The following is a 25,769-nucleotide window of genomic DNA, read 5'->3' as shown; positions in this document are numbered from 1 at the left end:
CAAAAGCATAAGCTCTATTATGAGAGCCACTGAGCACAGGCCCTGGCCCTGCTTAGAATTTAAGCTTTGTGACCCTGGACTGGGGACAGCGGCCAGTGCCTCCCTAGGACTGAAGCTGTGCAGGATGGATATAGTTGTTCTGACACCTGGTTGTGGCCCTAAGGCATAGAGCACTGAGTGGACCTGGAGCCACCACCTCTTCCTTTCTTCCATCTTACAGTATCCTAATAGTAAAAAAAGCAAAGTCAGCAAGAAGCATATACAACACAGAGTCTGGATTAGTTAGGTGAGCAGCAGGGACTCAGTGGAAAAAGAAACACAGGTGTCAAGGTATCTGACATCAGGTGGTCCTTGGAGGGGCAATGCAAAGCCAAGTATAGCCAGGCAGGCACTGTTCAGCTGGCTAATCTCTGCTACACACCTGCACAGTGCAAGGCTCTGCCCACTCAGGACAAGGCACCTACTTGGCAAAGAGCTCCTGCAGTGTGTCGGGGATCTCAAGATTAGGGTTCCTCAGGCCAGAGCTGAACTTTTCTTTCAGTTTCTCCACAAATTCTTTAAACTCCTTGGCACAAACCTGTAACACAAGAGCTTAGATGCCACACCTTCCCATGGAAGGGAGGCTTTGCAAACACCAAGGGCATTGTGAGCAAACTCCGCTGGCAGCCACACCCCCAAAACACCATACCTGCTGTCTTTTCCACCCCTACCCTGAGTCTACCTGCCACCTGAGTGGTGAACACTCACTGCCATGCCAGGAATCTGGAGCCCAAGTGACACTGACAGCTCTCAGACCTGTAGCTCACCTTCCCCAGACTGAGGAGAGATGCAAACATGACCTACACTGTTCCCACTATGCACATGGACACGCTAGCTGCCAGACACTCGTTGCTCTATTACCGCCTTCCTCTCAGCTTGGTTTCCCCTGGCTGCCCATGTAAGCTGGCTTATCCAGATCCTCCAGCACCCCCTGCTCACCTGTGGCCCGCTGCCTCATGCAGAAAACTATCATAGAGAAGTCTCTACTTAGCCAGGGCAGAAGTACCTGGGCCTACACAGCTAGCTCCTTCCTGTCAGCCACCATCTGGCCCCTGACCAGAAACCAACAGAGCAGCTTTCAAAAGCCTCTGCCTGAAATTTCTAAAGAGTTGCTTTGTTTCCTTAACAGGCCCCAAGCTCAACCGCATTTGAAAGTACCAAGTCATACACATGGTCATCTTTAAAATGGATGCCTGGAGTCAGGGCCAGGGGGTCCTAAGCACTGACAAGCTGACTTCCATGTTTGCAGGGTCCTGAGGGCTAGCCAGTTCCTCAATGCCTATCTTCAGAGTGCACTGGGCCCTGCCACTGCATGGGACCTACCTTTGGGTCTTCGTAGTTACCCTTTCGACTCATGAAATCTCCAACGAGTGCCTTGTCCTGGTACACCTCTGCCAAGCAGACCCTGGGGGAGGGAAGATCCAGTGCTGTTCAAGTTGTACCCTCCTCCCATTCTGAATGCTGAGGGTATTGGCTTCAGCTCTCTGAGAGCTATGATCTACCTAAGCACCAGGGACAACTAGCTTTGGGGAATGAGTACCCTGTAGTGAGCTGTACCCAATTCAAGTAAGGCTGGTCAGGCTCACATTTTCCATCCTGCTTCTATCTTCCATGTGGAGACCGAGGACAATGACATTCTCCTTCAGCCCTACCCCATCACAGGGATTTGGACAGGACTAATAGGACCAAGAGAAGTGTGTGTGTGTGTGTGTGTGTGTGTGTGTGTGTGTGTGTGTATTTGAAACTACTGTATACCACCATTTACTATCAGATTTCCTGGCCACAGCACTGCTGGCCACCTGCCAACCTGCCCATGCCTGTGAGGGTAGTGGAACCTGGCCTGCCCAAAGGGAAGCAAAGGAGAAACAAGCACATCAGAGAAGCCCGACCAGTTAGAGCCTGCTATCTCTGCTGTCAGGGGAAGGGAAGAGCTGGGCTGAGATAGCTGTCCTTGACATTTCATCATCTTAGTACACAGGCCAGGAGATCTAGTACATAAGAGGACAGAACCCCGGGCCTGCTGCCTCTGAACCCCCCTTTTTCCTTTGTTCCAGGGTATGGTTGGAACAGGGAGCCCAAGCCGCAGATCTTATTCCTTGACAACTCTCTACCACTTTGACACACCTATTGACAGGTCTCCTCTTCTGAGAAGTCAGGACTAGGAGGGCATTTTTCCTTCAGAGAATTCTTTCAGGTAGGAAATAAGAACATTCTACAAATAAGCAAAAGTGGCTTTATATAAGAAAGGCCCATGGCCTGGCTGACTGCAGGTCACGATGTGCCCTGGCTGCTCTGACACTGCAACCGTACAGGACATTCTTCTGAACCTGCCTTCCACCCTACCCAGCTCTTGCACTGGTGGCATGTTGTGGGTACCTCCCAGCCTCACAGAATCCCTCTGGCCTTCTCTCCTTGGTTCCCTATGGAGAAAGCTGTGGAAGGGCCTGAGGGCCTGTAAGGAGACGGTAGATCAGCCCTGTAGTCAAGAAGATGCTTTGTGATTCCTAGGTACCTGCTGTCCCCACAAGGCCTGTGCTCCACCTGGAAGGACGTGGGGATAGCAGTTCTGCCAAGGGGATACAGTGTTCTTTGTTCAGTGATTCTGGGTCTGTCTTGCTTTTCCCAAGAGTGAGCTCCATGAAGAGTTGTTAGGACTGCTCTGATCACAGCAGTCCCTGCCCTCCATGCATGGGGATACCAGGACAGACGCATAGTGAGCCTCACTCTGCACCTCACACCTGGCTCTGGAAAGTCATGTCTGTTTCACCTGCAGATTCCAACACCTGGACAGTCACTGTACTCATCACACTCCACCTGAATTCCACACCCATGTCTGAACAAGATGGGTAAAGGGGAAAGAAGGAACTAGAAGTGCTGGAATAAGGGCTGGCGTGATCCAGCTGCAAATGTGGCTTACTTGTAGTTCATAAATGCCTGGGGATTTTTGACTATGTAGCGGGCTCTTCGTCCAACCGAGTGAGATGTCTTATCCAAAGATTCTTCAAAGGTAGCATGCAAAATATCCCGCACAACCTGCCAGGTGACAAATGGTCCTTTCACCTAGTCCAAACACAGAGTGTGACAGTGAGTATCTGCAGAACCCATATATAGGACAGTTAACAAAAGGAATGGGAATGAAAGTGTCTTGGGAGCCTGTTTCCCCAGGGAGGCTCAGGGTGCTCGCCTCAGTGTTCACCTACATTGTACCAAGTGAGGTCTGGGGACAGAAAAACAGGACAAATCCTCAATGTTGTATGGGACTGTACTTTCTGGCACGCTCTGTAAGGGAGGCCCCGGTATCAGGTAAGGTTAAGAGGATGCTAAATGTGCTTCGGTAGAGTTTTGTTGCTTTCTTTTGGTATTGAAATAGGGTCCTCTCTGTGTAGTCAGGGCTGGTCTGGAACCCTGACTCCTAGGAAAAAGGCGTGCACCACCCCTTGCTGGGTAAGTAGAGCATTAAAGACTGATACATTCTTCGCTCTCAGAGCCATTCTGTATCGTTTGCCTTCTATCACATCATCTTCCGATACACACACACACACACACACACACACACGTATGTATCGGAAGAAACAGAATGAACTAAGATAGTAGAACATGTTAGAAAATAACACACGGGAGAGGGCTAAAGACAGAGATTTTCCTAACAACACTAACAAGATACCACCAAGTTCTAGAGAGGAGTAGGGGGCTATGTGATGGGGAAAGCAGGCATTTGAGAGGCAGCTGAAAAAGTTCAGATGGTAATGGGCACCTCTCCGTCTTCCTTAAGGAAAAACAGGAATGGAATTTAGGAGAGGGTGCAAGAATTAGAGACAAACTGATCAGAACAGGGATGGAAAAAGTAAAGCAGGCCCTAACTGGTTTCTTCTGGTTGTCACGCTGGTGACCAGGAGACAGATCAGTCCTTAAGAACTGCTCTATTTGTTGGCATCACTGCCTGCAGTGGCCTTGACCCAGCTGACACGGAGCTCATGTCCTGTTGGCCTCTAAAAAGGAGCATGGTTTAGTTCATGCTTTGTTGCAGGAAGCACAGAGCAAGAGGTCACAGGAGCTCTGGCTAGGCTGTAGAACCTGTCACCACTAGAAGCAAGAAAGGGTTTGCTGACTGAAAACAAGACAAGGGAGGTACAGTGAGTGTGGGAGACAAATGTGTAGGGCTATGGCCAGGAAATGCCAAGTGGCTTTTGCCTTAGGGCACAGCTACTCCTGGGCCAGGGGTACCAAAACTACAGAGCCAAGGTGGAAATCAGGGGTTCATGGTATAAAATGCACCAAGCCACCACACAATGCACCAAGACAACACAGAAGGAATGGGCAGCAGACAAGAGCAAAATGACTTGATCTGCTCTACTGTAGCCAGACAGAAGTGCCCACACATCTGACTAAAGGCTGGGAGAATGTACAGGCTAGTTGTACAAGTACAAAGGATTCTGGGAAATACTCTTCTAGGCAGCCACTAGGAGTGGGTAGTAAGTCCAGAGCCATAGCTCTCACAGCTTAGCAAAGGGCTGGTCCTGTGGGCTGGGGTGATGGCAGGTACCTTGGTATTGAGGACATTGCTGGCAATTCGGCAGAGCATTAGCAACCCATCCTCCTGCATGGACCAGGAGACACGCAGCCGGGTCATCATCCGGAGGGCATTCTGGTCAGCTTCATCTTGGTAGCGCAGCTTTTTGCTTTTGGCTTCCGGGTGCTCTCCTAGAACCACAAGGGGAGAGGAGGGGGACCTTGAGGCAGCTTTTCTACTAGAGGGGAAGGGCCCCAACCACACTGGTAAGAAATGATCAAGGCTACCAGCTACTAGACAATGCCCAATTCCAAACAAGCAAACCATGAAGAGCAGTTCTTTAGCGCATTTCTTTTTTTTTTTTTTTTTTTTTTGGTTTTTCGAGACAGGGTTTCTCTGTGGCTTTGGAGCCTGTCCTGGAACTCGCTCTGTAGACCAGGCTGGTCTCGAACTCACAGAGATCCGCCTGCCTCTGCCTCCCGAGTGCTGGGATTAAAGGCGTGCGCCACCATCGCCCGGCTTTTAGCGCATTTCTCCTGGGCTGAATGTCATGGATTTAGGCAGTGTGAATGTGACCCTCACAGCCAGAGAAATGACAGTGGGCCCATGATCATGGAGTCCACTGGTTTTACCATCCTGAAGCAGCTAGACTGATAGAAAGATGAAGTGACCTTTTGAAGACACAGTTACAGAGCCAATTAGGTGGCAGCAGCCTAGAGGGTTGGGGCAGGCTTTTCAGAAGTTTTGAACCAGTGTCCAATATATGGTACAGTTCCTCCCATAGCCAGGATCTATGGGTCCAGGAATCAAGGAGTGGAAAGTGAGAGCTCCACTCACCATCACACTAGTGACCTACTAGGAAAATTTTAGTTCCTGCTCCTGGGACCTTAAGTTCTGGTCCCAGAGTGGGGACCAAAGGGGAGTTCTCTTGCCAGGAGCCAGAACAAACTTGCCATTGAATGAGAGGCTCATACTTCTCCCCTTGCCACTCTGGGCTTCTGATGCCAACAAGATAAGAAAGGAATAACAGTGTTGGGAAGATGATCGATCCAGATTACCAAGGGGAAATTGAATTGCCTCTCCACAATGGAGGTAAAAAAGATTATGTCTGGAGTGCAGTGGCTCTCAACCTGTGGGTCCCCTTTGGCAAATCCCTATCTCCAAAAATGTTTGTATTACAATTCAAAAGAGTAGCAAAATTACAGTTAAATGAAGTAACAATGAAAATAACTTTATGGTTGGGGGTTATCCCAACATGAGGAACTGAGGTCACATTAGGAAGGTTGAGAACCCCTGCTTTAAGGCATCTATCTCTTGGTGCTACCATGTTCTGTGATTAAAGTTAATGGGAACTACAGCCTAACTCAGGCAGGATGACAGAGGGCACAGGCCCTTCAGAAATGAAGTTATGGGTCACTCCTCCAAGAAGAGAACTAAGACCTGCTGAGGTGCTGCTAAAGGTGGAGGAAATACAGAATTGGTAGTAGACGAAAGCTTGCCCCCTCCGTCTGCTTGCTTTCATTTACCAAGTCTATTTCATCTGGCATTAGAGCCTACTTCTTTGGGATTCCAGTGTATACTGAAGATGAGCTGAGACATCCAGCCTCATGGACTAAACAACAACTGGATTCTTTGGTAGATGGCCACTGCTGGACTGGCTGGACCACCCCCTGAAAGCCATCATAATAAATCCCCTTGGAGTATTCATTCTGTACATCCCTGCTCCTCATCATCTACCAGTCTATGATTGTTTCCACTGGGTTGTCAAGTCCTCTGAAGGTGCCTTATAGAGCTGTTTCCAGAACAAACATGTTCAGAGCATTAGTGAGGCAACCAATAGCTGTCTCCAAACCCTCAAATATCTGTGAGTCTGTGACCTCAGGGTGCATGCAGATTCTAACAGGGATAGCAAAGCCTATGTTCTAGGGCTGTCTTGAAGATCAAAAACAACAGTAGGAAGCATGTCCTGGGGTCAGGAGGTAAAGATGGGTCAGCAGATAAAGTGGCTTGCCATCAGGTCAACCTGTATTCTGGAACCCTAGAAGTCCTCTTGACACCCACACATTCACTGTGGCTTGCATGTGCACACATGCACACATACAGAAGCACACGTGTATACACATATACATATATACAGGTCAATGTAAAAATATTAAAAGAACACCACCACCTCCTGCAAAGTCCACCTTGAGGCTAACCTTGATTGTCACTCAATGGAGAAGCCCCTGAAATTGAAAACAAAGTGTGCCTCTGAGTGTATCCCACAGGCTGAGACCAGGATGGAATATCAGAAAGGAGGGAGCTGCTAACACAAGCAGCATAGCATCTCTGCCTCCTGTCTGCCTGAAAGGGAGCCACTCCCTACCAACGTCCCCATCCCGCATCTCCCACCCCCGCCGCCATGAAGCTCTGTCTCATCAGCCTAGAAACGGACCCTGGCACAAACCTCTCAAACTTTGAGTCAAATAGATCCTTCCTGAAGTGGTTGGTATGGGTGTTGTCCGTGACAACAGAAACACAGCAGCACAAAGTGCCTGCTCTACAAGAGCTGGCAGCGCCATCATCTATTCCCTCTGGGGAGCGCTGGGTTAGGATCTACACATTAGCCACTGCATTTTCCTTCTGAGGAATACTGGTCTATATACGGGTCTTTCATGTATCTGAAACAGGCTAAGTTGAGGTCTATGTCAAGCGATGGGATGTTTATTACGAATGCCAGCAACACAAACCAATAAAGTAGGTTCTTGCTTAAGCACTCTTCTTTGAAGAATCTGCAGCCATGGTTGTTGTTAAAGCAAATGGCCTACTTAGGAAACAGTCCCCTCAGCGCTCACTTCTGTTAGAAATACAGTTCAGATGAGGAATGAGACTAGAAAGTGCCAGGGAGGGATGTGCTGGTTCTAAAGGAACAGTGCAGGTTTAAGCATTTCCAAGCTTCCTCCTAGTTACATTTCACCAGGACTAAGCTTGGCCAGATGAGCAGAGGCAGACACTCAGAGGCAGACAGAAGAAAGGGACTTCGTTTAGATGACAACAGTCTTGCTAGGAAGATTTTCCAGGTGAGATGAAATCAGAAGCTTGCTAAACCAGAAAGCTGCTAAAGAGAAAAGCTGGCAAAGCATACAGCCAGAGAAAACTGGAGAAATGAGTTCATTCTTAGATGAGCTAGAGACACAGCAAGTCAGGATTGCAGACAGGATGAACCCAGACCCTGTGGGAATAACACTGCAATGTGCGGGACATACTATGACAAGACTCAGGTCATGAACACCCCCAGATACCTCTTCTTCTTCGCTTGATCTTTCTGATAGGCTCCTTCTTCAGCCGTTTCCGCTTCTGGTTCTTCCCACCACGCACTTTTCGGTTCCTGCCAGCGGTAGGTTCTCGGTCCAGTTCAAACTGCTCCTCTTTGTCAGCACAGAGCTCGGCATCAGCTCTCCCCTCCGACCAGAGTGGCAAACGGCCACTGCCTAGAAATAATTAGGGGATACAACTGCTTGGAAAAGCCCCTGTGGAGGCCGCACAAGCCAGCAGAATCCATGGTGGTGCTGGCCTGAACTAGCCTCATAGTTGGGACGCTCTAGTGTGGAAGCTCAGCACACACCTCCGGACCCAAGTGGCATTGGGCGCTTAGACAGGAACGTCTGGAGTCTTCCTGTGAGCCCATTCTCGGGGGTGTTGTTCTGAAAGGTAAGCACAGCACTGGGGTGAGCTGAGGACTTCCATGGATCTCCAATCCATTCAGTTCTTGCACGAGCTCTACCCCTGGAGGCAACATGCCATCAGACTTTCTATGCATCTCTAAAAATGAGCACTCATGCGTATGACAAAGTAAGCCAGAAACCAATGGGAAAGCAAACTCTAGGCTAGGCAGATATTCATGTGTCGCCTCTTAACACCGGCTTCACAAGCTCTCAGAAGTCCTGAGTGGCAAAGGGCCAGAGCTGAGGAGAAGTGACGATGGCTCCAGGTGCTGGGATGGCGTGTCCTCAGGAGCCTACCTTTCTGGCTTTGTTGATAATGTAGCTGGTCCAGACCCAGTTGCGCTTCAGGTGTGCATAGAAGCTAGAGTCCAGCCCAGCAGCTCCCAGCCCATCTCCAGGGACTAAGCCTTCATCCACAACTTCTCGGCTCCCCCTGAGACAAGGCAAATAGAAAAAGCTCTTCCTGGTAAGTCAAGAGCCACCACATGGAGTGGGAGGACCATGTGTGATTGTGTGTCAGTGTTCATTTTTCCAGGACAGGACAGTAATGAGCAGGTAGAAAGAAACAGCTTGGAGTGCTAAGTTGGGAGGTTGTTAAATTTTCAGAAATCAAAAAGTTTGATTTTCATGTGAAATTGGCAGCTTCTAAATTTTGACATGGATGGGATTTCAGAAGAAGTTATGTTCAGAAACATGTCTAGGGCCAGATATTGGCCATGGCAACCAAACTTCTGCCTCTGGCTTCCAGCCTAAGTTGTTAGCCAAGGCCAGGGTCAAAAGGTCAGGGGGCGGTACGCACGTGGTGTACTCCAGCATGGCACACTTGCGCTCCAGGTTGTGCTTATCCATGGCGCTTTCCTGCTCCTTCCGTAAGCTGCCTTCTGGGTCACTGCCCTGGTCAGGGCAGATCTTCTGTGCACAGGGGCAACGCACCACACCTGGACAACCAAAGCAGGGCTCAGTGACGTATTTCCTGCCAGGTGCTGACAGCCAGAGGGAGTGTGAAGAGTGGATGTTTGGTCTGTGAGGTGTCCCTACCCTAAGGAGAGGGAGCCATGGTCTCAGGTGAAGCCCTTCTCACAATGGCATGCGAAGAGGTGGGGAGAGAGCAGGGAAAGCAGGTGAAAGCCACAGCAGGTTCCCTCTATGGGATCTCTACTGGCATAGTCTGTTAAGGATGGGAGGCAAATGACAACCAGGGGAAGCCTCCTTCCTGTCATACAGGCACTGGCTTGACGGCATGGCCAGGGAGTGCAGCAAAGGAAGCTCAGGCAGCTTTTCTTGGCTAGAATGATATCTAAGATACTTGGCTCAGCTTCACTTTGAGACTCTACACATGTATGCTGACAGTTTCAGTTTAAAAGGCAAAGCACTGAGGCTCAGGGAGACTGCACTTGGCCCAATCTTGTCATTTTTGTGAAAAATGCCATCTCTGAAAGTTAAAAAAATGGGGCCATCATGGGGGTGGGCAATAGAACAAGCAGGGTACAAGAGAGGAAATGGTAAAAAACAGGGGGTTTTATTTAGGGCAGGGGAGGGGAATAAATACAGAAGGAGGGTGTTAATAAAAATTGTCTGAAAAAGTTACAAGGAATTATCTAAGAACACCTATAATACATGCAAATCTGTACATTTACATATAGTTTAAATGCAATAATCCCTTCTGGGCTGCTAACGCTCCTTTCAAGAGCTATAGACTATCTAACAAAAATCCCAACACCAGGTACAAGAAGCTTTCTTTTGAGTTGTTGGCCAGTATTGTCCAAAAAACTTCTAAAACATTACAGGCTATTGATATTGCCCTTGGTAACCTCTCAGAGGTGGAAGGTAAGTCCCTATTGCTGAAGACACCATGTACTTTGGGTACATGTACATGGCTAGATCTGACCTGAAAGCCTGCCTCCTGAGGACTAGCTTTTATGGTACCAAGAGGCACCATACAAGCTTTCAGCTATGATGCCTATGAACCCATCAATGACTAGCATGGCACGATAACTCTAAGGGGACAGTACTGGCACACAAACTTTGGCAGTAACCAACAGCTTTCTAGTTGGACATAAGGCCTGCTCACAAAAAGGGAAATGTTCTTGGTACCGGAAACCTAGCCAACCACCCAGGGCTAGAAGTCATAGATCTTGGAGGAGAACCTACAACCTCTCCTTACTGATATATTCCTGACTACACTCTAAAGAATTACCTGTATACACTCACAGAAAAGTACAGTTCTCACCTCTCATCAAAGAGACTCTCTTCTAAAGCAAACAAAGACCATTATAACAAGCTATAGGCAACCCCAATCAGTTCCAACTAACACATCTACAGCACAACTCCTGCACTGAGGCTCAGGGATCACTGTGGAAGAGGAAATGGAAAGACTAAGAGCCAGGAGAACAGGGAGTTTGTTGCAAGATGAAGCCTCACCAGCATGACTGCCTATAAAAGACCTGAACAAGGATGGCACCAATACCCACACTAATGCAGAAGGGGAGGAACTAAGGAGTGCTGAGAGCAGGAGAAATTATTTTCCCCAGGGAAGGGCACACCAACTGGCTATCCAATAGGAAATGATCAGCCCTGAAAACATACATTCAAGTAGTATCATATAACTGAGCAGGTTGTACTTATATACTTAGGAATGAATGGCACGTGTGCACACACAAACATATATTAAACAACTAAATAAAAAGTAGCCACGTGATGTAGGTAGGTCTTCTATCTATCTGTTGCTTTCACTGGTTAATTAATAAGAAAACTGCTTGGCCTGATAGGTCAGAACATAGGTAGGCAGGGAAGACAGAACAGAATGCTGCGAGGAAGAAGGCAGTGAGGCAGACGCCATAGCTCTCCTCTCCAGGATGGACGCAGGTTAGAATCTTCCCAGTAAGCTTCCACCTCGTGGTGCTACACACATTAATAGAAATGGGTTAATCAAGATGTGAGAGTTAGCCAGTAAGAGGCTAGAGCTAATGGGCCAAGCAGTGTTTAAATGAATACAGTTTGTGTGTTGTTATTTCCGGGACAAAGCTAGCTGTGTGGGAGCCGGGCAGGATGAAAAGCAGGCCTGCTCGTCTCCTCACTACAGCCACGAATTTGAGAGAGAGCAAGAGGTGGGGGTGCATGATAGAGGTTTGAAGAAAGAAGGGGAAAATGATGTAACTATAATCTCAAAAAATAAAAATATACTAAAAAATAAATAAAACTTAAAAACAAAAAGCAAAACAAATGCCCTCCCTGGGCCCAGGAAACAGCACTCTAATGTGGTGTTCAGGTGACCTGTGTGCATGCTGGCATTTGAGATACTCCTACTTCACAATGTGACAGCATCCTGTGACGTAGCGCTTCTCTACGTTACTAGGGGTAGAATTTCCCCAAAAGTTTATTGAGACAATGGATGTCTGATTAATGACTGCAATAAGCCTGTGACATCTCTGCTCATCTAAGAGAGACAAAAAAAAAAAAAGCAACTGTCAGGCCCGAGAAACTGATGCAAATTACATACTGGTTCATAAAATTTTATATAGGTATAAACTACAGGGGAATTAGAGTGCTTTAAAAATCTACAGTGATAAGAGCTTCCCTCACTTCTGAATCCCAAAGCATCACTGAAACATACTTCAGTAAGATCTGTCTGGACTCCTTAAAGCTCCCGAGAGCAATGACACACTACAGTGTGGGCATTCAGGAACTCTCTAGGTGTAATCCCTCTCTAGAGTTTCCCTCATGTGGAGAGAGAGCTCTGATGGTGTGTGGGGCTTTGCAGTGGGAGCTGTTCTCGCCCATGTACACTGACAGGATGTCCGCTCCAGAATGGCACTTTGCAATACTCTGGAGATGTGCTAAGGACATCATAGGGGGAAACAGGATGGGGACAAAATGCTAAACAGGCTTTCTGGGAAAGGACACTTAAACAGCATGACCCTCATAGAAGACAGACATTCAGGGATAAGATTGCTGAGCCCGGCACAGTCAACCCACACACTAGTCTCCCACTTGGTCATTAGTACACAGGGCTCCCTTTCTTCTTTCTTTCATTCCCAATTGCCCCAATTGCCATTCTCCAAATGGCAGTGGGGTGCGCTTCAAATCACAACATGTGTAAGCATTCCATAGTTTCTTTCTGCTTTTCAAATGATCCTGCACTTCCTACAGAGCCCACAAGTCTGCTCCCAACCCTCCTTCCACTCTCAGCTGCCATGCTCCTCCATCGCCTCCCTAACACACTCAAGGCCTTGGCTCAGGCCACTTCCCTGCCTTGTGTCTTCTCCAGTACCAGTGGCCTCAGCCTACAGCGCTCAGCTCAGCAGTGGTCTCCTGAGGTGAGCCTCAGCCCTGTTACCACGATCTGCAGACTACATCTTAACACACTCTGGGTCTCTCTTGAACTCCTCCATCCCTAGAACACAAGCTCCAAGAAAACAGAAGTGACGACCTGGATGATGCTGGAGAAATACTGGCTGGTACAGATCATATGCTTGGGTGGGGCTGGAGCCCCAGGGGCACCACAGCTTAAGGGAGTGGTTTAAATGACAATGAACTCCATGACCCCTAGACTCTCTTCTGGCTCTGTATCCTTGACCATACCAAAGGAAAAAGAAGCAGGGGCCCAGCAAGCCAGGGTACCTAGTGGGGTATTGAGGCAGATACACTGCAGATCAAACCAATAGCTTTCCACATCCTGCATGGAGTCCAAGACGTAGAGACGCCTCTCAAAGGGCCGGCTGCTGTGGGCCAGGTTGTAATGTGGATCACAGATGGTGGTGTCCACAATGACTGCATTCTTCTTCAGGAAAACAAAGACCTGCAGAAGACGCCCATCAGGAGAGGAGGCACACAAGCATCAGCACCACGATGCTTGGGGTTGGGTTGACATTCAGGCCCGCCTCACTGGGCGGACGGCACTACCTGGTCTTTATCCTGGAACTTCTCTGTGGGTCCAAACTGTAGCAGCCCCATGTAGCACAGTCGCTGCAGGTTCTCCACCACCGAGAAAACGTACCGCCTAAAACAGAGAGCAGCTGGTCCCCCACCACACAGTCCACATAGCTCTGAGGCCAGGAAAGGGGATGAGCTGTTCCTCTTTCTTACCTAGTCCCCTAGAGCACTGAGGCCCACAGTCACAGTGGGGCTTGATTTGGAAAGTAGATACAAGGAAACAAACCAAAACACTCTAGTAGCTGTAATTCTTTAGCAGCAAGTTTTACTTTTTAAATCAAGTAATAAACATACCAGCTCATGTCTTTGGTGACTAAACTACTAAGAACCTTGAGGCTGTGCAGCCTGGCCGGCAATACCTTTCACTTTTCCCAGGTCTGAGCAAGCACTTAGGAGCCTACCTACTGGGATTTACTCTTACCTCTTATACAGGAGCTGCTGCCGGATGTGCCTGGGGAGGAAGCGGATCAGTGTGTGTTTCTTCAGAGGGTCATTTAGAAAATCCTCCAGGTTGTCCACCTGCAGAGATCACCTGTAGGTTCAGCTCAGCCACAGGGCTCACAAGCACCTAACACTATGACCTCCCCATGTCTGCTTTGAGTTTCTGTATCTACCCTCCCAGCTCACCCAGCACACAGCAGAGGGCAACAACACATACCAGGCCTGTAAGAAGGCACACAGCTGCTAAAGCCCTTCCTGGAAGCAAAAGGAGCACACTCTCACCAGGGAAGGATGGCTGCTAATCCCCTAAGGTCAGTGATTTTGCCTGAGGAGAAGTTTCTGGAAGTATCCACTCACACACCCACTAAAAGTGTCCAACAACATTTCATCTGCCAAAGCAAGAATTGGAACTTCAATGTCCCCAGGTAGAAAATATACTGCTAAATTGTGTCAATTGAGAGGACATACAAGTGTAATCGCAATTCAATTAAGGACACACACATGCACGTACACACTCACACGAAGACTAGAAGAAAATACACCAACAAAATGAACAGTGAATGACTCTGAGTGATAAGGTTTTGGGTAATTTCTATTTGCTCCTGTTTTGACATTTACCGAGCTTCCAAAAAGTGTTTTACCGTTGCAGCAGATCTATTTATCTTCTTACCTAGTAAATGATACACACACCTCAAGTACACACTAGGCATTCACCCAGCCAATTCTCTTATCAATTCTAATCTAATCTGTGAGGAATAACAAACATCTGAAATGTCTTCCCTTGACTGACCATCTTGTAGCCCACCCACTACCCAGTCATCCATCACCTGGGAAAGCTCTGAGTATTTTCCCTCCATCATGTGAGTATAGGCTTCTAGCCCCGCTACCCCACATATGACCTGGCCCAGAGTCACAGGTACCTTGTAGCTCACTTGAACAATTTGGACAAAGATGGAGAGGGGCAGGCAGAGAAGAATGTCACTGACAAGCGCCCAGCCAAAGCCGAAGTCCCTGTGGATCGGGATGGGAGGGACGTAGCGCATCCACGAGATTTCATCCACGTACACTAGGAAAAGCTAAGAGTCACTCCAAGCAGACAGTATGCTCAGGAAAAAACTGTCTCTCCCTGCCTTCCCCCATTACAGGTCTGTGGTTTGCACTTACTTCTGCTCCCCTTACACCCCCACGCCCAGATGCAGGCCAGTGGCTCTTACCTATCTCTGTGGAGAGTTCCATTTCTGCCTCCCAGGAGCTGCTTTCCGTGTTGTCTCTGGCTTCAGAGGTGTCCCAGTCATTTCCAGAGGAAGTCTGAGCCCCTGATCTGCTGGACTCCTGCTTCCCTGTTTTCCTCTCACTGTGGTAAGTAGGCTGCTCCCCAGTGTGGCCAGCAGGATGACCGTAGACCAAGTACCACAGGAACAGATGCATCACCCGAAGGCGGGGCATCTTGGGAAGGAACCCTATGGAGCGCCCGAGTCCAGGAACTGTAGGGAGAAAGGTGTGGGCAGTGCTTGAGCAACCCCAGACTGTGTCAGGTCCAGTTTATTCCACAGCTACGCAAGGTCTAGGTGCCAGGGAGGTGATTTATCATCTACCACTGTGCAGAACAAAGGTGGCAAAGCTGCTCTTTACCTATGACAGGTTTATAATTTTTGAGTGGGGTTATGCCCATTTTCTCGTCCGTCTTTTTCACCCGTCCGCTTTCTGACTTTAAGGATGTGTTCGGGTCAGAGTCTCCTGATCCACTTGGGACCTCTGGCTCTTGGCTTTCCTCTTCTGCCTCCTCTTGGGGTGCTGGAGTCTGTGGAACTTTAACCCTGCGGGCCAAATGCAGGGTGCAGAAATACATTGGAAACAAAGGCAAGGCTTATCTGCCAGGCCTGGGGTTTCAGAGTACTCAACTGATCACGGTCCCAAGCAGACGACACAAGTAAACAGTGTCTAAAACATGAAGTGACAATGTGGAGGAACCTTCAGAGGCTACTTGCCACCAAGAAGGGAAATAAGTCCAGTGTTAGGTGTCAGACACCTGCAACCAGGAACATAGAAAACTAGTGGCAAATGGTTCAGATACTGAGACCAACCACTGGGGTTCTACCTCCAGGGTGGCCCTCTGTCCACCAGGAACCTAGCCACCTTAAAACTTGCTCCCTCACTGCTAAGTATTCAGCCTCTTAGACTAAGATGAGTGAGACATTGGGAAAACAAGTACAGTGATTTATGCCACGATGAGACTGAGCTTCCCGCAAAGAAGCATCAATAAGAAGTGCTCTAACTGGTTACATTTACCAGATGGATAAGCATTAGAGCAGGTGGTGTAGCTCAGGAGGGAAAGTGTTGGCCTAGCATATGCAAGGCCCTGGTCCCATCTCCATCCAAAGAAAAAAAGAATGTAAGTTAGAATAAAGAATACTAGAAGTTCAGAATTGGATCACCATGTAGAGTAGGTGGGCACAAGTCACAGCTGCTAGCCAACAAACCCAGGATCTCATTCAGGTGCACACAAAGCCTTCAGAAGGCTGCTCCACTGGTTGCAGGCTAGAACACAGACCTGGGCAGGGTAACTCTGAGTTCTTCCACTTGCCTGTTTGCTGTGCTGGAGTTGGAGATCCGGAAGCGAACCTGCTCAATAGCACTTCTTACAAGAGGGTCATTCTGGTCCATGGATGGGTGGACGACCAGATCCACCTGTGGGGGAGAGGTTGGAGTGTCCCAGAGGGCAAGGCAGGTTTGAATTGGTTCCACAGCAAGATTTCCATACACCCACAGTTCAGAGAGGATACATGGCAGACAGTTTACTGTTTCAGCTGCAAGAATCAGAACTCCTTTGTGGACTATGGCGCCAAGTCTTGGATCTTAAGCCATTGGTCCTGCACTTTCCCTGGCCAGGCTGCCATATCTCACCAGCTCTTCTGATAGTGGGGCAGCTCCCACACCTGCTCTACTGAGATCCCTGACGGGACATCAACCTGGAAAAGCAAGGTGGGGCATAAGAGCAGTCTCTCTGGCTGTGTGTTGCTAGGACCCTGGCAGGGCACCTCTGAACAACTGGCAGAGGATAGAGGGATGCTTTGTCGTTACATCCCCAGACAGAATGGTGACAGTGGTTGCTATTTCTCTGATAAACTCTGGGAGTGTAGGAGTCAGGACACTAACTTTAGCACTGGCAGAGTGGCACAGGCAGGGGGAACAAGACAGGTCATGAGTATGAAACATGATGGACTGGGTGCCCCAGGAGTAGCTTTCTGTGCTGTCATTGCAGAGAGAAGGGCATCAGCCCCACCCCCACAGTCCCAGCTCACCATTCTTGCTGGTAAAAAAGAAATCCCATGTCCACTTCTACACTGCATCCTATACTGCTGACTTTTTTGCAAACGACAGCCAGTTAGGCAGCTTCTCAGAGAAATGAAAAGTACTTAGAGATGGCAGCTCCCATTGCCCACTGTCCCAGAGCAGCAGCAAATTCTTCAACAGCCTCAGGGTTAGGGCAAGATGCAGGTATAAGGAAATGGGCTCCAGGCAATCACTGAGAAGACAGCTACTGGCAGCCTGTGCCAACTCCTATCAGGAATCAAGTCTCAGTGGTAAACTTCAAACCCAGTTCAAAAGCATACAGCTCTTGACGCACTGCCCTGCAGCTGAAGGCTCCATTTCTGTGGTTATGTGACCCTAAACATCGACCTGACATCCTCATCCCCTCCCCCAGGCTGGGTCATTACTAGTCTTCTAGATTAGCACTGGAGAAGTCAATCCTGAGGCCAGATGTCTTCTCAGGCCCAAACTAGGGGAGGACTTGTTATCCTCGCCAGTGACATCAAGGCAGCCCAACAGAGTAGCTTCTGAAAAACCTGCTGAAGTCATGGGTGTCCCTGCTGATGGGGCCTTAATATGTCCTTCAAGTGAGACGGATTGGCACATGACTGACTGCCCCTTAAGTGGATTCATAGCAGGCAGCTGTGGAGGAAGGAGCTAGGTCAAGAGGACCTGATGGCTTTATTTTGAAGTGACTTCAGCAGATATAAAAGCCCATGAGTTCTGTCTCCATGCAACAGCAAACTATTTCTTAAGTCAGTTTTTGGTATTACTTTGTATATCAGAAGAAACAAAAATATATGTAAAAGCAGAAATGACCTTGCCTACTTATGAGAGAAACAAAGTATCAAAGCAGGGCTCCCTTACAGCTGAGATGGAAAAATCCAGTCAGGAATTAAGGGGCTGTGAAGACAGCCCCACTGCTTTCAGTCCTAATGTCCAGCTGTGCCATCCCATTTTCTCTGACCCTGAAAAATTGATGCTGTAAAATGTGTGCAAAGTTGCTGAGCTACAGTTACTATGGGAATAGCTCCCATCACAGTACCACAGAAACAGACACATCCCACAGACTGGCCACCACCCTTCCACTGTTTCTGTGGAGAAGGTTCGTGCATTCCTAACACTGCCCTACTTAACTGCACCAGGCCTGCTTCCCTCCACTTCCTCCAGGCTGGCCAATTCACTGCTCTAAGGCTCAGGTGTGCTCCCAGCTGCCACGGAATGTTGGCAGGATCCCTGCCCTCCACATTAAGAGGCAGAATTTGATGTCCCAATCACTACAGCAAAGGATCAACAATGACAAGGGATACTAGGTCAGAAAGTTTCCCATAGCATGAGGTTGGCTCTGTGGGCATCAGGAGAAGTCCAAGAGATTACCTTCTTCTTGATACCATCTTGAATGACCGTTGTCCGATACAATCTCAAGAGACCCTCCTCAGACAGGTTCCGCACCAAGCGGATAATGGATTTCTTACAGCACTTGGTGGAGACACCCTCTTGCTTCTCCTGGTCCATGATCATCTTCTGAATCCTGGATATTAGAGAAGGTCACATTCCCATTTCAACATGCAGAGACACAGAGAAGTCACAACAGGTCTGTTGGGAACCAGGAAAACTCTGTGGGAGCTCTTCACATGCTACATAGGGGAGCCTCTTAGAACATGAAATTCCATCTTTTTAGAGTAAACAAACTAGCTGAAGTCAAGTCACTACCCACAGCAGCTCCACAGCACCAGAAATCACATGATCTGACCATGAAAAGGAACAAGAGAAGGGAAAGAGTACTAGAATGAAAACTGTCTTTGCCAAGGCGGCATGCTTACTGAACACTAGCTAGGCAAAGCTCTAGTCTCCCACTGTTGGTTTGGTCTGAAGCTCTTTTTCACTCTTCTACTGATCTCTCTCAATCTTCTGATTCACTGTGACATTTCTAGATACTAATCACAGTAGAGCAAGGCCAATATGGACATCAGGACGCCCAGATAAACTTCTCAGGGCACAGAAGGGATGAGGGTGAAGATCTAGCTTATGAGGTCCCTGTCCCCAGTCAGCCAGAGACAGAGTAAAAAGACCCCACATCTGTGACCCTGAAAATGCTGACCCCCCAGAGTGGTGGCTTCTGGAGCTGCAAAGACCAGCCCTTCTTTCCTTAGCACACAGCTCCACCTGTGCCTCTTGCTATGCCGCTACCTGCAGGTTTCTCAGTTTCCCTTCCCTTGTAACAATTCCCCAGTGTTAGGGTTTGAATGAGACGTGCCTCTACAACTCACGGGTTCAAAGACTTGGACCCAGAAGGTAGTGATACTGGGAGGTTCTGTAAACTTTGTAAGATGAGGCCTGGCTGGAAGTAGGTCACTGGAGATAGACCTTGCCCTCTCTCTGCTTTTTGGCTGTCAGGAGGTGAAGAAGCTCTTGGCTACAAATTCCTGCCACCATACACATGGAGCCAAGAGAGCAGAGAACCCCTGAGCCAAAATAAATCTTCCTTCAAGTTATTCTCACGTACCTGTCATGGTCACACAACAGTAACTCACTCAGGTATGGAGAGAAGTCAGTGAAGGCTCCGTGGTGTCTAGTATTTTTAATTCTCAAGGTCTACCTTCCCCAACAGCAGGAACAAAATCTACACCCTATTGACCACAATGGGACACCATAAAATGCACACAGTGAAGCAGCAGCTCCGAGGCCTTTTAGGCCCTTCTCTGGCTGGTAAAGAGGGCAGTGGCAGAGACACTGGCACACTTACGTGAACAGGCTCTCAATCAGGCGGAGGTTGGTGACCGCTTCTATGATCAGATTCCTGCGCTTCAGCAGTCGGTATGTTTTGTGAGGCTTGTCCTGGCCTGGGCCATGCCGCCCGCCTTTCTGGGAGCCACCACTCTCCTATATAACGAAAACCCAAGACCAGGGGTCAGAAAGGATAGGACCAGATAGACACCACACCTGAGGAACACACTCCCTGTTCAAAAGTCAGGTCCTGTTATTATTCAAGGAGAATCTACCTGGCCAGCTCCCTGCACAAGACCCCACCACCTTCTCAGAGGTACCTGCCAGTCGATGATCAGCTAGTTTGGGATCAGCTAGTTTCAGAGCAGGAGTTGGGCATCACCTACTGCGACACCTCCAAAAGTAGACAGTAGCTCCATGTCTACCTGGCTTCTCCCCAGTGGGTGGGAAGAGCTCAGCACCTTGCCGAGGCTACTGTCAGGCCATGGAAAACTCAACAGCACCTTCAGTACTTCTCATGTCCCCAAGGAGGAAACCAGGGCTTGAGAGGCTAGGACCTGCCCAGGGTCATAAAGGATGAATGTCCACACGCAAGGGCACTGGGACAGGCTTCTGACTCGAACACCAGCAAGTTTCTGGAGGCTGAGGCAGAGCAGGCTGGGAGTTCAGACTAGGCTTCCTGGGGGAAAGATGGAAGGAGGGGACAGGAGCCTGTGCTTTTCCCTCATTCCTGACCAAGGCCCAATTCACTGATTTTTTTTTTCTCTTTCAGGTTTATTTATGTGTATATATGTGTCTGTCATATAGGGACAGATGTCCAAAGAGGCCAAAAGAAGGGGTAGAATCCCCTGGAGCTAGAACTACATGCAGTTGTCAGCTACCTAGAGTAGGTGCTGAGAACTGAACCCAGGTCTTCTGTAAGTGCACCAAGTACTTTTAAGTGCTGAGTTATCTTTTCACCCACAACTTCTTTCAATTTTTTTAAAAGATTGTATTAATTTTTATGTCTGAGTGTTTGTAAGTCCTGCATGTCTGTGTATCGCATGTATGCAGTACCAGAGGAGGCCAGAAAAAGGCATTAGATCCCAAGACTGCAGTCACAAACGGTTGGTTGTAAGCTGCCACAGAGTGCTAGGATTCAAATCCAAGTTCTCTGCCAAAAGCAGCCTGTACTCTTAATTACTGAGTCCTTTCTCAATCTCCTCCTCTCCTTTCATTCTTAAGGTCTATCTACAACATGTGGTAAAGCCAGAATATGAACCCTGAATGGAAAAAGAGATAAGGATTTTTTTTTTTTGGTTTCGAGACAGGGTTTCTCTGTGGTTTTGGAGCCTGTCCTGGAACTAGCTCTTGTAGAGCAGGCTGGTCTCGAACTCACAGAGATCCGCCTTTCTCTGCCTCCCAAGTGCTGGGATTAAAGGCGTGCGCCACCACTGCCCCCTGAATGGAAAAAGAATACCCGTTGATATCATGTGGCAGTCACAGGGCATGTTTACCTGGGTGTCTATGGCTTGGTGTAGTACTTTCAGAAATGGGAATGTATCCCAGGAAGCTACAAGTTAGTGCTGGGATGACAATATAAGAATGGCTGGGTCTAGCCTGCTCCCTTGCCCACCATAGGTGCTCCAGGGTCAGGCAGGGTTCTCTCACACTAGGGAAGGAAGTTTTGAGGATTTTAGAACAGTCCATCATGATCAGAGAAACATTTTGGAGGAAACCACCCCAAGTAACTGGAAGCTGAAGAAGCAGAGCTGTGCTCTGCCAAATCAGAGCACCATGGCTATAAAACGAAGTGGTTTTATCAGAAGGAGCGGTGCTAGGAGAGAGTACAGCAACTATGCCCTGGGAGGAGGGCCTGTTCTACCAGGAGTAGAGGACCTAAAGAAGATCTCAGGAGGCATCGAGAAACAGTCAAGTGTGGAAAGAGTGTAGACTCTAATCACTGAGTGCCTGACAATTCTGCAGAGGGTGTGACCAAAGTCCAGGCTGCTCTTCCAGCACAGAACGGAAGCTGGAGCAGTGCCCGTGCTTCACTCCCGCAGCAGGCCAGTATCCATCCCATGGCACTGCCTTTCATCCTCAGATTAGACTTCACATGTCCCCTCTGGGCTGTGAAACCGGACTGGTCCACACCAGTCACCAGATCCTTCTGCCATAAGCCCCATGGTCATTACTGACCTTGGGATTATCGAGCCGAACCTCCTCAATCACAGCAATATCGCCACTGTGATTCTCCATGTTGTTAGGGTCGAAGGATGTATTGAGCTCAGAGGAACTGCTAGTGTTCAGGCCATTCCTAGCACGCGAGCTTCGGCGGGCTCTTTCCTCACCAGTGCCCAGTGCCTTTGGCTTCTTCAGTGGGTGCAGGTTTAGGACTTTCCACCCACCTACAATGAGAATGGGCACAGCTGGTCAGGGGAAAACAAAGAAAAGGGCTTCTCTGCTTAGCAGTCAGAGCAGGCTAGCCCAGGGCCTCCTCAGGCTCACTCTGCAGCCTTGGGGTGCAAAGCTGAACATGAAATTCACAAGTCTATCAACTGTCTACCTTCCATACATGTTTTAAAGCAGGGTTTCAAGTCATCCAAGGTCACGTACACCTGAAATCCCAGCACTCATGAGGCTGAGGTGGGAAGGGTGAGTTCTAAGTGGGTTACACAGTGAAGTTCAGTCTCAAACAAGAAAACAAAATACACTGGGTATTGGGAGGACATTTGAACACCCCTGCCTCCATAGTAGTGTTCTATAAACTAAACCCTAAGTGGTTCTTGAAAGGACTGAGGGAAGGAATGAAGCTCACAGAACTCTATCTCTTTAATAGTGAAACCACGCTGTAAAGAAGGTGCCACTCAAGGAGATTGCCTTACAAGTAACCAGGGCAGGGCACACTCACACGACTCCTCTCCACACCTGTGACAACGGTGCGAAAAGGACACTTCTAGGCCTCAAATGAGGGTAGGACCTAGGGGATCTCCAGGCTGGCTGGGCTGAACAACTGTTTCTTGCTGATGCCCAGCAGTGCCAGGGTGCTTGGCCCTGCCGCCCCCATGTGCTTCAAGCAGTCCTTACCCTTAGCTGGAGTGGAGTGATGAGGCTGAGAGCCAGCAACCCCTGAGGCTCTTGAACGCCCCCGGGACCCTCGGCCCTTACGCTTGCCACTGCAGCTGCTCTCCTCCTCACTTTCTGAGTCAGAGAGGAAGGCCTCCTCACCCTCAGGCATGAGGGACTCATCTTGCACTGAGGCTAGGCTCACAGTGGTCAGTAGTTCTCCTCGGGCCTTTTCACGTGCATACTGCCTGCTCAGATCACTCTCCTCTGCAAACACGCAGGAAATGTACTTGGTGGTTCGCTGCCGGCCTTCATCTTCCATGAATCCCTAGGGTAATCACACGGGTGAGCGCATGGGGGGGGGGGGTGTTAATGACGACAGGTATGCAGGTGGTCCCAGTCTCATAGTGCCTTCCTGTCAGAGCCTGCATTATCCAGACAGTGTTTGCTCTCCGAAGCTAGAAGCCCTTTGTTGATAAGGCCTTGACTTGGTCTTCCATGCACTTCTGTGCCTGACACTGGACCTGGCTCATACACCCAGTTAGGATTTGGCTTGTGCTGATTATGCAAAACCCAGGGTCCTACACACTGCAGACACCCACAACCTTGGAGACCTGTAGTCTGGTTCATTGCCAATCCACGATCATCTTGCCTTCTAAAATAGGAAAGGAGCTTGTCCCACGGCCTATAGTGAGAAAGTACCACGGATAGTGCCAAGGTCCCAGTTATACTTACTTAACTAATAAAGCCCTGCCTTATGAAAAAATGCCCACAGTAGCCCACCAGAGGGTCTGGATAAGTATCACCTCCTCTCTACCTCCCACCTATCCTGACCATTTTCTGTCTTCCTTTGGGCTCAGGATGTGACAGTTTATTCTACCAACGTATTTCTGTCATGAGGTGCTTGCTGTCTCATTACAGGTTCTCAGGCAATGAGAACCACTTGATTTTGGACTAGACTATCCAGAACACACCAAACAACCCTTCTCTTTGTAATTAACTGCCTTAGCTGCTTCACTGCCATTACAGGAAGCCAACTATCAGCAGCTTTGAATCACAAAAGGGAACACTAGGCCACAGTTAGCTACTTTGATGTTTTGAGGTGCCAGGCAAGTCAACCAGTGGGAGGACAGGCAGCTCATTAGACACTAGCTAGCTCCAGCTGACCATCCTCACCCAGGAAGGGGCTGCAAGGGCAGCTGCTGTACCATCACTCTCCAGCGCTTCAGATTTAAGAAGCAGAACCAAACAGGCACTCAGTGAGGGGGAGGCCTAGTGGCCTCATACAGGTTCTGCCTCATGGACACAGCAAGGCCTCTGCTTCTCTGATGTTTAATTCCACTGGCACATGAGATGAGGCACTGTAGGGATGACAGGGCATTACCTTGACAACCTTGAACCTCTGAAGGAGCCGACACAGCATTCTCGCTTCCAGCTTTCCCACGTTCATAGCAACTCGGATCTCAGCTTGGGAAATTCCTTTCGTGCCTCTGCGCTCAACTGTGAATAATACCACGCTTGAACCCCACCACTGCACAGGGGTAGCTGCTCACAGCTACTTCCCTGCTCCCTTGCTAAGCACAGAGGTGGAACTGCCAGACACAGAAAACACTTCCCCTCCCCCGCAAGGAGTGCCCTGCTGCCAGGCTGAAGAGCAATACCTGACCCCAAGAACACCGGCAGCTCCTTTTGGGTGTCTGCTCTCTGGCTCCCCATGCTAACACTGAAGGGAAAGTGAGTAGTGTCTCTATTCAAATCGAGGCGGACCTATAAAGTCTCTAACTTACCTCCATCACTTTTAAGAAGCAGCAGTAGGAAATTAGCCTTCCCTTATAAATGAACTTACTTAGATAATGAACTTACCCTTTCAAAAAGCATCAAAATAACTTTAAGGTAATTTTTTTTTTTTTATTTTGGCTAGCCTTGAACATGTGATCATCCTGCCTCGGCTCCCAGGCACATGTCCCCATGTCCAGTTCCTGACAACTTTCTCTGAGAGTACATCACCTATGATCCTGTTGCTTCTTTTCTCCCAGCCAGGCCAGCAGGAAGTGGGGGAAGAAATGATGGCAGCAGCTCCACAGCAGAGAACGGGGCGACATTGCTGCCTAGTTTTGGCACTGTGTAGTCTGCAGTTCCTACCCTGAAGCCCACACCTATATTATTCAATATCAGTACACCTGCCTTTCACAGGCCCTTTCTAAATGGTATTGGACACTCCAGGGAGGAACCTGGCTGGAAGCTGCTACATGACCTGTAGGCAGATGATGGCAAAGCTCTTTGTTCAGAAAACACTGGCCTTTCTTTTTCAATGCATCCATACACTTGAAGCTGCCAGGCAAAAATCATCAGAATGCAGGCTTTCTACATCAGTCACACACAAAGACGACCATTAGAATGAGAGAAGTGGCAGATGTTTCCCTCTACATAATAGGCCATACGTGGGGACAGGAGGTCTATAGATAGCTGTTTTCAGATTGTGTTATGAGGAAGCAATCTGAGCCACCATGAGAACTGTCAATCAACCAGCCTTCATAAAGTCTGAGAGATTAGCCAGCATGACCTGCTGGTGGGATCTAAGACAGAACCAATTCAGAAAGCAATCGTGGCTCCAGAGCCCCTGTATAACAGAACAGCACAGAGGCTGAGTTCTGTCACCTCCGCAGAACTGCTAGGCTGACTTCCTCCCTGAAGAACTAGGGTAGAGGCCTTGACTTTGCATAAGATTGTGTTCTCCACTGGGCTGTTCCAGAAACAACATGTGGTGCCCACTTCATGTGTCTGCTTACCCTCTGCTTTTCTTCCTTCACGCAGGAGCAAAGGCCCCCACCAGAAAACAGCAAATACAGCGCCTAATCTAAACTCACCAGTCTCAGAGCTATAAGTCTTGTCTTTAAAAATTGCCAAGAACAGAAAACAGACTAAGACAAACAGCTAGCTAAGCTTCTTGAGTGTTCCTGTGGGGGGCACTATTGTAGGTAATCTATGCCTCTGCCTTTTATCCTGAGAATGTGCTCATACAGGTTTTTTTTTTGGTTTTTCGAGACAGGGTTTCTCTG

At 48.7% G+C, this 25,769-nt stretch overlaps 1 protein-coding gene across 1 annotated transcript in view; it reads right to left on the bottom strand.

The window, feature by feature from the left end:
* Window positions 1–25,769, bottom strand: part of Gtf3c1 (general transcription factor IIIC subunit 1) — a 68,347-nt gene that overhangs the window by 13,795 nt on the left and 28,783 nt on the right. The window contains exons 8-27 of the mRNA XM_041666282.1: window positions 24,095–24,210; window positions 22,732–23,038; window positions 21,844–22,052; window positions 19,685–19,821; window positions 18,316–18,469; window positions 16,211–16,314; window positions 15,259–15,443; window positions 14,841–15,110; window positions 14,547–14,692; window positions 13,607–13,704; window positions 13,156–13,252; window positions 12,874–13,051; window positions 9,053–9,191; window positions 8,551–8,686; window positions 8,154–8,232; window positions 7,831–8,019; window positions 4,583–4,740; window positions 2,957–3,099; window positions 1,363–1,444; window positions 465–577 (exon numbers count right to left, since the gene is read on the bottom strand). Of these exons, the coding sequence (XP_041522216.1) occupies window positions 465–577; window positions 1,363–1,444; window positions 2,957–3,099; window positions 4,583–4,740; window positions 7,831–8,019; window positions 8,154–8,232; window positions 8,551–8,686; window positions 9,053–9,191; window positions 12,874–13,051; window positions 13,156–13,252; window positions 13,607–13,704; window positions 14,547–14,692; window positions 14,841–15,110; window positions 15,259–15,443; window positions 16,211–16,314; window positions 18,316–18,469; window positions 19,685–19,821; window positions 21,844–22,052; window positions 22,732–23,038; window positions 24,095–24,210 (3,040 nt within the window). The remainder of the gene's footprint in view (window positions 1–464; window positions 578–1,362; window positions 1,445–2,956; window positions 3,100–4,582; window positions 4,741–7,830; window positions 8,020–8,153; window positions 8,233–8,550; window positions 8,687–9,052; window positions 9,192–12,873; window positions 13,052–13,155; window positions 13,253–13,606; window positions 13,705–14,546; window positions 14,693–14,840; window positions 15,111–15,258; window positions 15,444–16,210; window positions 16,315–18,315; window positions 18,470–19,684; window positions 19,822–21,843; window positions 22,053–22,731; window positions 23,039–24,094; window positions 24,211–25,769) is intronic.

Source organism: Microtus oregoni, unplaced genomic scaffold, assembly GCF_018167655.1.
Source record: "Microtus oregoni isolate MIOR12 unplaced genomic scaffold, Mior012 000016F_ref0000370, whole genome shotgun sequence".
Lineage (NCBI taxonomy): Eukaryota > Metazoa > Chordata > Mammalia > Rodentia > Cricetidae > Microtus > Microtus oregoni.
This window is presented reverse-complemented; position numbering and strand designations above follow the sequence as displayed.